Raw genomic sequence first — 11,139 nt, forward strand, 5'->3', positions numbered from 1 at the left:
AACCTGGCCTGGTTTTGCTTTTAAAATAAACTGAGGATGTTGGAGGGAGGACTCATTCTTATTGGGATGTGAGTGGATGTGCTGGAAGGCAGGAAAACAAACACTGGACTGGAGACTCTCTGTGCCCCTGACAAGGAAACTGGACCAGTTTTGGGGAAGTTCCAGCTCCCAGGATGTGATGTGGAGACCCAGCCTCGAACGAAGTCAGGCCTGAAAAGGCTAACAACCCTGACCGTGGTGGCTTTGGGCCTTGGATTCCTGGCCAGAGTTGTGTCTTCAGCCAGTAGTTTTACCCGGAGAAAGAACAAATAAATCTTTTTTTTTTTTTTTTTTAAATGACATCAGAAACAGCAGTATGCGACATTACGTGATGGCAGAGCTTCAGTTCATCCTTTGTCATTTTTTTTTTTTTAATAAATAGGACAGGGGGAATGAATGAGAGAAAGAGGGGGAGAGAAAGAAAGAAAACCAAAGGGGAGAAGAGACGGTGAGAAGGGGGGGGAAGAGAGAGAAAAAAAAAAAAGAACTCCTGGGTCACCTGTATGGAGAAAAAAAACAAAAAAAAAAAAAACAAACAAAAAAAACAAACAGAGGAGACAGCAAACAACAAAGAGCAACATAATAATAGAGAAAACAAAGCACCATCACAATAAACTAGCTAGTCATAGATATCAATATTTACTAAATAATAAACGATATTGTGCAGCCCGCAAGATAGACAGCGCACAGTGTGCTTTGAGGCAGCAGCCAAGAAAGCTTTAGTCCGCGTCTGTGAATACCCATGTGTGCATACCTGTGTGGCAGAGGTGTGGACTCGAGTCACATGACTTGGACTCGAGTCAGACTCGAGTCATTAATTTTATGACTTTAGACTTGACTTGAAAAAATGTTCTAAGACTTGTGACTTGACTTGGACTTTTACACCAATGACTTGGGACTTGAATTGGACTTGAACCGGTTTACTTGAAAAGACTTGATATTTTACCCCAAATATAAAATTTAACATGCATATTATATAGAGATTGAAAATGTGACGTCATTCACGGGTAGAACCGCAAAGGATTCTGGGAACTCGTGGCAAGCGGTACTAGCGCACGCAGGCTTTCAATTAAAATCAGTTAAACAGCGATAAAAAGAAACACAAAAATGTCAAGAAGCCGTTGTATTATTAACTGCAATAGCCGGTCGCATGACAGCCACGGGAAGCCGACGGGTAAAGAGATCGGTTGTTATCGGATTACGTCGTTGAAGAGAAATTGTTCAAGCCATGTTTCCGAAGTAACAAAGACGCGACGGATGGCCTGGATCGCAGCCATTCAAAGACCAAATATAACGTCCCAGAACACTCCAGCTCACAGGTTAGTCTGCTCCAAGCATTTACACGAAGGTCAGTGTTTTTTAGTAGTTAATACGTCATTTTCATAACATAATTAGTGATATAGGTTACAAGCAAGTCTGGCGCTGAACAGAAATTGTCGCGCTATGCTCCTTTATTTATTGTGCATAAATAGTGAATTGTCCTGACACAATATTGCGTTTCGCTTCTGTTATTATGGTACATTGACAAAAACATATACTTTTATTCACAGGATAAAACAGGTTTTTTGTATCACTAATTGCCCAGTGCGATTACAGACTGCGGTAAAGTGAGCCGTCATTTGTGAGCCGCGGTCAAGCCAGCCGCCTCCTATCCGCGCGGTGATTACAGCATACAATATTGTTGTCACTGCTACATTTCTGTAACGCTACCAGAAATTATTTCCACTACTAATTAATTACCGTTGAGCTCAAAGGTCCTATTAATAAACGGTTAAGGAATGTGTATTTATGACGACAATTTGTGAGACTGGTAAACTTATGATACGTACGATGGTCTTTCGTTCTACACGGTGCATTTCAAGGTCCTGCACCCATCCGTCGGTAAACTGTACCTGGGCTTGTTGCAGTGACCTGAAGTTACTAAACTTCATGAGTGTATGCACTCACTCCAAGAACCGTATAATTATAAATATGCATATAAATATGCTAAGATGAGATAGCTGACTTCATCTAACTAGCAAATGTTGTCCAGGCTACGTTGGTGATACAGTTTTTTTTAATGTGTATGATATTTTTGTCATGCGATTTTAAAGCTGGTCCTACAACCGCATCCAAGAATAACATGCAGCTTATCACAGAACTGTCGGTGAAAATTATTCTTGGAGCTAGGTTTAATTGAGCTGCATTTTAAAGAGGTGCAATTTCACAATTTGTGTATATTTTCTAAGTTCACTATTTTGTCATGTGTTGAGAAAAACACAGATTTTAAAATTACATGGTCTAATATTTACATTTAGCATAACTGCAACATTATTTTTTCGTTTTTTTTTTTTTAAAGACTCGAAAGGACTTGAAATTCAAAGTTTCAGACTTGTGACTTGACTCGGACTTGCCTGACATTACTTGAGACTTGACTTGAGACTTGAGGATAAAGACTTGAGACTTACTTGAGACTTGCAAAACAATGACTTGGTCCCACCTCTGCTGTGTGGATCAGCATGCTTGCATTCCAAAGGTTTCTCCATGTAATGATCTGCTAGGGAGTGTGGGGGGGCCACAGCCCCGTCCTCCAGGGTGTGAAGCGGGTATGGAGGAGATCAACAAATAAATCTTGTGTAACCCATTACAGTGTGCGTGTGGTGGTTCGTTACTGGTCAATATTAGAGCTACTACTTTCTTGTACGGAGGCCATTTTGGGCCTTACGTAACAAAGGCATGAGAATAAACCAGCTGTTCTCCACAGAATACTAAAAGAGCATATGGGAGAAGGACACAACCCAATACTCAGTGGATGGTGGATCTGAGAGCAGACCACAGCAACCACCCTGAACAGGGTCCAGTAGCCATCACAGTGGCAGACATCCAAGAAAGGGTCTCCAGTATGAAGAGTTGGACAGCACCAGGCGCCGACGTGGTTCACGCCTACTGGCTGAAGAAGCTGACTGCACTCCATGAGCGTATGGGAGCACAAATGAACCAGCTGCTAATTGACGAGAGACCCCCGGAATGGGCAGCACGGTGGCACGGTGGTTAGCACTGTTGCCGCACAGCAAGAAGGTCCTGAGTTCAATTCCACCATCAGGCCGGGGTCTTTCTGTGTGGAGTTTGCATGTTCTCCCCGTGTTTGCGTGGGTTCTCTCCGGGTACTCCGGCTTCCTCCCACCGTCCAAAGACATGCAACTTGTGGGGATAGGTTAATTGGATAATCCAAATTGCCACTAGGTGTGAATGTGCGAGTGAATGTGAGTGCGAATGGTTGTCTGTCCCTATGTGTTAGCCCTGCGACAGACTGGCGACCTGTCCAGGGTGTACCCTGCCTCTCGCCCTATGACAGCTGGGATAGGCTCCAGCGCCCCCCATGACCCTGAAAAGGATAAGCGGAAGCGAATGGATGGATGGATGGACCCCCGGAATGGCTAACTGAAGGCGGGACAGTCCTGATGCTCAAGGACCCCCAGTACAGTCCGGTCCCATCCAAATACCGGCCAATAACCTGCCTCAGTACTACATGGAAGCTCCTGTTGGCTAAAATGAACAGGCACATGGGTCAATACGTAAGCGGGGCACAGAAAGGAATTGTCAAGAAAACCAGAGGCGCGAAACCTAGCAGTCAGCCAAGACTGCAAGACTAGGCTGACCAACCTGTGCACTGCCTGGATTGATTACAAGAAGGCCTATGACTCAATGCCCCACACCTGGATCCTGGAATGCCTACACCTATACAAGATCAACAGGACCCTAAGAGGCTTCATCAGGAACTGATGCACAATCCAGCACATAACAGCAGGGTGCAAGATGCAAGCAGGCAGGGCATACATTGAACGCCATTACCAAGTGGCCGGCATAGTGTACAGAAACATCTGTGCCGAATATAGCTTGGAAGTCCCGAGGTCAAAATGGGAGACGCCCCCAAGGGTGGTGGAGAATGGCCGAGCTAAGATCCTGTGGGACTTCCAGATACAGACGGACAAAATGGTGGTGGCTAACCAACCGGACATAGTGTGTCACGGTTCTGGGTCCGTTGGACCCAGTATTTTGAGTTTATTGTGTTTTGATTTAAGTTTGCATCAGGGATTGTGTTCTTGTTCTCTTGTCGTGTTATGGTGATGATTATGATGTCTATTATTAGAGTTCCATGTTTCTGTTTATCTGGGTTTTACGATGTGGGTTTAGTTTCATATGTCATTTCCTGTCTGTCTCTCGATGTCGAGCCAGCGTGTGATGTTTTATTGTGAAGGTCTGCGTCTCATGTGAGTGTGTTCAGTTTTACCTCTGTCTCATCTTACTGATTGTTCCCAGCTGTGTCCACCACCTGTGTGTAATTCCCGTGTTTCTCTGTGTGTATTTAAGTCGTGTCCTCCGTCATTGTAGTTGCTGGTCCGTCTGTGTAACCACCGTGTCTCACTCGTGTGTTCACCCTGCTGTCTACCATCGTCTGCCTCTGCTCGCCCTTCTTCATGTTCTGGTTTCTGCGCTATAGTTTAGTTGTTTCCCAGTATAGTTTAGTTCGAGCTCCATTTGCTGTTTGTCCTTATTTTGTGCTCAATAAACCACCCTCACTTCTCCACTACTGCCTGCGTTTGGATCCTCCTTCATTTCCTCCACATGGCTCATCCCACTCACCGTGACATAGTGGTGGTAGACAAATAGAAGAAGACAGCCATATTGATAGATGTAGCGATTCTGAGTGATAGAGACATCAGGAAGAAGGAGCACAAGAAGCCTGAGAAGTACCAAGTGCTCAGAGAAGAGCTCAAGAAGATGTGGAGGGTGAAGGTAACAGTGGTCCCCATGGTAATAGGAGCACTAGGTGCGGCGACTCCCAAGCTAGGCGAGCGCAGTCCTAGGTACAGCTAAGATACAGTGCATGACCCTCAACCTTCCAGGCCTCTGGTAGAGGAACCGAGCTTGAAGGATAGACTGCTGGGGGGCTGGGGCGACCGTGGCTCAGGGGGTTGGGAAGCGTATCTGTAACCGGAAGGTCGCCGGTTCGATCCCTGGGCTCTCTGTCCTGGTCGTTGTGTCCTTGGGCAAGACACTTCACCTACCGCCTACTGGTGGTGGCCAGAGGGGCCGATGGCACGATATGGCAGCCTCGCTTCTGTCAGTCTGCCCCAGGGCAGCTGTGGCTACAACCATAGCTTGCCTCCACCAGTGTGTGAATGTGAGAGTGAATGAATAGTGGCATTGTAAAGCGCTTTGGGTGCCTTGAAAAGCACTATATAAATCCAATCCATTATTATTATATTATTACTGCCCGCAGATCAGAGTTACTGTAGTTTAGCTTTTCTTTATTTATTTGGTATATTAAAATTTTTGTTATATCCAGATATTATGTTTGTTTTTTTTAAAAAATAAGCTTCAGTATTATTTTTTAACGATTTTAATGAGAACGGAGCATATTTTTCAGAAGTTGAGAATAGATGTTATATGCTGACACCTGGCGGAAAACCCGTATGTCGCTGCTGTGCTGCAGAGGGAGCTACGTCACAAACCGGATGTTGATACTAGTTTGGAGCTCAGCTCAGAGGACAGGAACAGCTGAAAAAGAAAAACAAAGCCACGACGACGACAACGGTATAAACAGCAGATGTGCGACTGAAATTTACTTTAAAAAGTCGGTGACACCATCGCTGGGCACGACATTTTGTGTCACCAGACCGAATTTGAAAAGGTAGGCAGCCGTCATTTGGAGTTTAGTAGAATTATCTGTTTTGTGGTCGCTTGTTGACTCTGTTAGCTGAATGGCTAACCTGGCGTTAGCTTCCATTCACACGCTGGCTCGGTGCATTTTTACGAAACCAGTCGGTTAGGTTATCTAAAATCCCAATGAAAATCCTCTGAAGTATTCTCTTTAGGTAGCTGGGAAAATCTCTGCTTCGTTTGTTTTCCATTATTCATAATTGCATCGACACCATGCAAAGCCCAGCTGCCATCTACAGCCAGTATTACTCATAACAAGGCATCCAGGAACAAGAAGTACTTCTGTGGTTGTAACGACTAAAGTGTTGAAACAGGGAGAAACTGTGCCAAGGCGACTGGAGTGCTCTTTGTTAAGATTATTTACACCTTAGTTTCCACATGTTCCACTGACAAACAAACAAAAGAAACCAAATTTTATACAAAATAATGGGAATTGATGAGCATTTTTCAGAGGGCTGGGATGATGTGCCACTGATCCCGGTTCTTACAAAGCCTGACCTGAGATGAGAATAGAAAAGACGAATGAAAAATTAATGAAATGAAAATGTTTTTATCCTATTTATAGGAATTTTTTAAAACATAGACGGATGTATTAAGCTTCTGTAAGCAGTTATATAAAGGACAGTATTTTTGATAATAAATTAGACAAATGGGCAAAGGCAGCTGTTTGTAATCAAAGTAACAATAAGCAAGTTGAAAAGGCCATTTGATTCTATTTTTTGTGGCTTTTTGTCTCTTTGCTCCTTCTTTTTGTTTATCTCGATTATTATTATTATTATTAAGGATTATATTTGTGTTTTAAGGGAACTGAGAAAACAGTACTTTTTCTCAGTATCAGTAGAAACATTCATGTTTTTACTGATACTCTTTCAGTGGCTGTGCTATCAATTTTACCAAAGTATTGTATTATGTGTACAATTCAAAACATAGTTAAGAATCGTAAGCTAGTGCATTCATCTTCCCCAGTCCATATAGAGAGAACGCATAATAGATTTTTGTGATAATAACAGAAACTGTTTTTTTGTTTGTTTGTTTGTTTGTTTGTTTTTCCATAATCATGCTTAAATTATGCTTATGCCTTAATATCTCTGAGAACAACCCTCTTTTTTATTTGGTACAATTATTTTGGATATTTCAAGTTTCTTTCTTTCTTAACTTGTAAAACAGCTATGATAAGTGAGTGACTGAGCTCAGATAGTTTTCCACATATTCCTAAACAAACAAATCTTTAAAAAAACCCAAGTTTTAATGTATTTATTTTTATTTGATGAACAGAGATTGAATGAATCCTTTATATATGTGTATTCAACTTGTATTGTTAATGATTGATTAAAAAACAATTCTGTGTTGTGGAACATGCCAGAAAAAAGTTAGAGACTGATATGCATTATTACTTTGGCCAGCTAAAGGGTATTATTTTATAAGGGGTCACTTTCTTCATACTGTTTACAATCAGTCCAGAATACAGTCTTAGAATACATAGCGTACTATTTAATTTTCTCATGTTTTAGCCTTAATTTAGTCAATCCCGGTAAACAGACAATGGGGCGCATCTTCTTGGACCACATCGGCGGAACACGTCTCTTCTCTTGTGCCAACTGTGACACAATCCTGACTAATAGGTCTGAGCTAATCTCCACACGATTCACAGGAGCCACAGGCAGAGCTTTCCTCTTCAATAAGGTACAGTGAAATTAGCCATGAACACACCATCTGTGACATGTTTCTCTAAACCAAATGAAATACAGGCATTCATTAGTTATACTTTAACTTAAACTCCTCCCTATAGGTGGTGAACCTCCAGTACAGTGAGGTGCAGGACAGAGTGATGCTCACCGGCAGACACATGGTGAGGGACGTCAGCTGCAAGAATTGCAACAGCAAGCTGGGTTGGATCTATGAGTTTGCTACTGAGGACAGTCAGCGGTACAAGGAGGGCCGGGTCATCCTGGAGAGGGCATTGGTTAGGGAGAGTGAGGGCTTTGAAGAGCATGTCCCCTCAGATAACTCCTGAGTCCTTGAAGTGGTATTAGGTTGAGTGGGAAGGCTCAGTCCTGTGCCCTCCTTTCCTTCTCCTTTGCCCCCTTTGCCTCTGTGCTGCACACCACCACCTGCAGACTTAGTGGTCAGTGAAGTTCTGGCTTCACCCTCCCACTCCCCTTCTCTCTCTGGCCAATGATCTTAGATCTTTGCTGACTAAAAGATTGGTGTGCTTGATCTATTCTTGCTGAATAGACTTCCCCAAAATACCTTTTGATTGATGTATCACAGGGCAGTCAATTGAAACAGCTGGAAATGCTCTTAGAGAGTTCGCTAAAGCATTTAAGCACTGTCTCACACACAGTTGTCATCACTGATCCACAAGGCATGTGCCACACTTTCATGGTAATTAAAATACATTCATGATAATACGCAGATCAGTCACATTTTAAAGAATATTTGCTAGCTGTTTTATTTGTTTGTGTAACAGGAGCTAGTGGAGCTTAGTATGATCATTATCCAGGCATGGGCAAAGCGACCAGCCAGTGCTCCATACCGCTGTTAAATGAGCCGAACATACTGGTTTAGTGGTATTTGTGTTTCCGTATTGTGAATGTTGACCCAATGTATCTGTTACTGGTTGCACTGAATGCATTCAATATCATGATAGTTGATTATGTGTCAGTTACCTTTTCTTCGCTTGCAGTGTAGTGGATGTAATTGTGTTCTCATCCCACTGATACAGTGAGGACTGCACAGATTGATGTCATATTTAAGTATTCATTGTTGTGCCTGAACAGTAGTTTTCTTTAGATTAGGCTCATTATTTTAAACACATGACGTATTTCAAATGAACAGAGTAGACAACCTGTTTACTTCAGTTCCACCTGTGTTTAGCTTACCATGGATTCTGTGCCTCTGCGTGTGAAGAGCAGCATGCCACTTTAGTGACTTGTCAGGAGCATGTTCCTTTCAGCCGTTCGCCTTCAGTGTGACACAGTGCGTCTGAAAAATGATGGAGACATTCTCTGACTGCGTGGCAGCTTAAAGGAAAGGATTTTTAGAGAATAGGTCAAATTTGAAAGTCGCTCAGTGATTGTGTGGGACAAGTGTACAGGTTTTGAAGGAATAACTAAAAACACAATGCAGTGGGCATTCATCAAACAGCATTTTCTTGAATCTAAAAATATGTTCAGTACTGTATTTGACCATCGTACATGTATTTAAACCGTTAAACATATCAATGCAAATGCTGCTGAGCTACTTTCAGGTTTGTGACACATCCTCTTTATAATCCTAGGCTTGGGGCATGTTTGGTCATAAGATGAATCGCTTCTTAGAACACAAAGCCAGGCAAGCTTTGAGTATTTATCTTCAAAGTCAAGCCCTTGCTGTTGGAGTAGGCCAGAGCCTGCATTTTATATTGTCAAACTGTAAAATAAAATAATTTACTTGACATTTGAGGTTAATTTGGGACTGGGTTGGAGCACAGCCACCCAGCCCTGATGTTACCTTGTTTATGCTTTGGGCGTTACCAGAATGGTCCAGCCTTCACTAATGACACTTAATGTTTTGCTTGTTTTTTGCAAGGTCATGCTTGACGGTGCAAGTTTTAATTTCCAGAAGACAAAAAAAAATATCCAGGACACTGAAACCACTCATGTTCCAAAGTCAGTGCAGTGTACAGCTAGTGGCCACAATTGAATATCATCATTTTGTTGTTCACGTTTAGCATTTTATTGATAGCAATTGTTTTTACTTTATATTATCTGATTATTGTTTTATTGATCGATTATGTTTATGTTATGACATATTTTCTTGTTTGGGGGATTAATATGATACTTGTTTTCCGCTATGGCTAGATTTTCTCTGATGTGATTTCTAAATAAAGATGTAGTACCTGGGTTTAAACCTTATGACAGTATTCACTGAATATTTTAATGTATTAATGCTCTTAATAGAAGGCAGGTGTGGTTGTAGTTGCTATCAATTGGCAAAACCTTCTTACGTTAACATTTCTGAAAATGAAAGACACATTGGGACATGAAAATACCAGGATTTGGTAGGTGCCATCATGATCAAAACCTAAGCATTTCTCCGCTAGGTGGCAGCAGAATACAGAGAACCAGGTTAAAGATGTTTTCCTTGGTAGGGTGATGCTGAATCCCTTGCCTGCCTCTGACGTAAACCTGCTTGGCAAGATCTGTAGAGCTTCACTGCAGTCTGGCAAGACATATTAGAGATGTTATTCCCTGAAGCAGATAAAAACAAATAAGAGAACTCAAAAATGATATATATTTGATTAGATGTCTGACACTTGAAAATATTTACTTAACCGTTAGAGAAAATGTCATTTAAAAAGGAAATCAAGAATGGACCACATCAAAACAAGTCCCATTTTAATCCCAGCTATTCACCACTCAGTATGAATCACCCACGATGTAAAATTTGACTGCATTTGCTTTATAAATAGGAAGTGACGACTAACTTCTGATCCACCCACTAATATTGCATCTCCGCTGTAGAGTTATTTATAGCTCAGCTCCTGTAGGAGGGCTTCTTTGTTGGTGTGTCTGTAATGGTCTGTGTCACTGTGGTGGAATCAACAACAGGTCTGCTTTTCTGCAGTCACTCCTGCAGGCACAATGCACTAAACCCAGCTCAAACAAATATTAAGTTAGCTGAACACAATATACTTTTCTGATCACGGCTATTTTCGTACCCATCGTAGTTGCTTGTTCTCCATTTTTTGATGGATGTGCGAGGCTTTATGGTTTCCACAGCTATTTACACCCATTTAAAAGCTGGATAGAACCAGAGGCAAAAGTGAGACTCCTAGCTCCAGAGAAGTCACAGTGCTACTTTATAATTCAGTGACTTCGGCTGTGCCTAACCTCTGGATTGTCTGCTGCAGTCGTTATTGAAAAAGCTATCCGGCTAGATAAGGATAATTACACTGTCTTGATCCTATTAGCCTGCATGCAACTAGATAGTCTAGATGTGACAATCTTTATGTAAGATGGCTGTATTTCTATTTGTACAAGTGCTCTAGGGGAGAAATTTGGGATACTGAGTTTCCTGAAAACTTTGACCCCAGATGCCTCCTACATATCCATCAAAGTACTGTTCTAATAAAAGAGTCCGACTTTTGGAAGCTAATCTAATTGAGAGAAAAAAGGTAGATGATAGCCTATGCGAATCATCCATCTTCCTTCCACCCACTGTCAAACCCATCAGGGCAATTTTGAAGTTATATTCAGATACAGACGAAGATACATTCAGATGAAGAGGTGGAAAAGCGAGGGGTGAGGGGGTGGGGCAAGAGAAAAAGTGGGTGGATAAATGCATCTGTAATTGTCCAATGATTCATCATCTGCGGACAGCTAATTTAGTATGTCCTCACTTTTTGTCTTTAAT

At 42.0% G+C, this 11,139-nt stretch overlaps 1 protein-coding gene across 2 annotated transcripts; it reads left to right on the forward strand.

The window, feature by feature from the left end:
- The first annotated feature begins 5,535 nt into the window (after positions 1-5,535).
- LOC146552330 (protein yippee-like 5) lies at positions 5,536-9,638 on the forward strand. 2 transcript variants are annotated; one of them, XM_085257433.1, is made up of 3 exons: positions 5,536-5,713; positions 7,254-7,425; positions 7,532-9,638. In XM_085257433.1, the coding sequence occupies exons 1-3, from the start codon at positions 5,538-5,540 to the stop codon at positions 7,754-7,756; spliced, it is 573 nt and encodes a 190-aa protein (XP_085113559.1). In that variant the 5' UTR covers positions 5,536-5,537; the 3' UTR covers positions 7,757-9,638. The 2 variants fall into 2 exon arrangements, with proteins under 2 accessions (XP_085113559.1, XP_085113560.1); XM_085257434.1 differs by having other exon boundaries at positions 5,559-5,713; positions 7,282-7,425.
- Positions 9,639-11,139: the final 1,501 nt, after the last annotated feature.

This window comes from Mchenga conophoros, linkage group LG19, assembly GCF_057382185.1.
Source record: "Mchenga conophoros isolate Kocher_MC1m ecotype Shallow Benthic linkage group LG19, M_conophoros_male_GT1.1, whole genome shotgun sequence".
NCBI classification, from domain to species: Eukaryota; Metazoa; Chordata; class Actinopteri; order Cichliformes; family Cichlidae; genus Mchenga; species Mchenga conophoros.

Bases quoted from the DNA above. Each gene is read 5' to 3' on its own strand.
- LOC146552330 (XM_085257433.1), top strand. From the start codon at position 5,538: ATGTTGATACTAGTTTGGAGCTCAGCTCAGAGGACAGGAACAGCTGAA. The intron at 5,714-7,253 runs GTAGGCAGCCGT...CTCATGTTTTAG, and splicing joins ACCAGACCGAATTTGAAAAG to CCTTAATTTAGTCAATCCCG. The intron at 7,426-7,531 runs GTACAGTGAAAT...TCCTCCCTATAG, and splicing joins GAGCTTTCCTCTTCAATAAG to GTGGTGAACCTCCAGTACAG.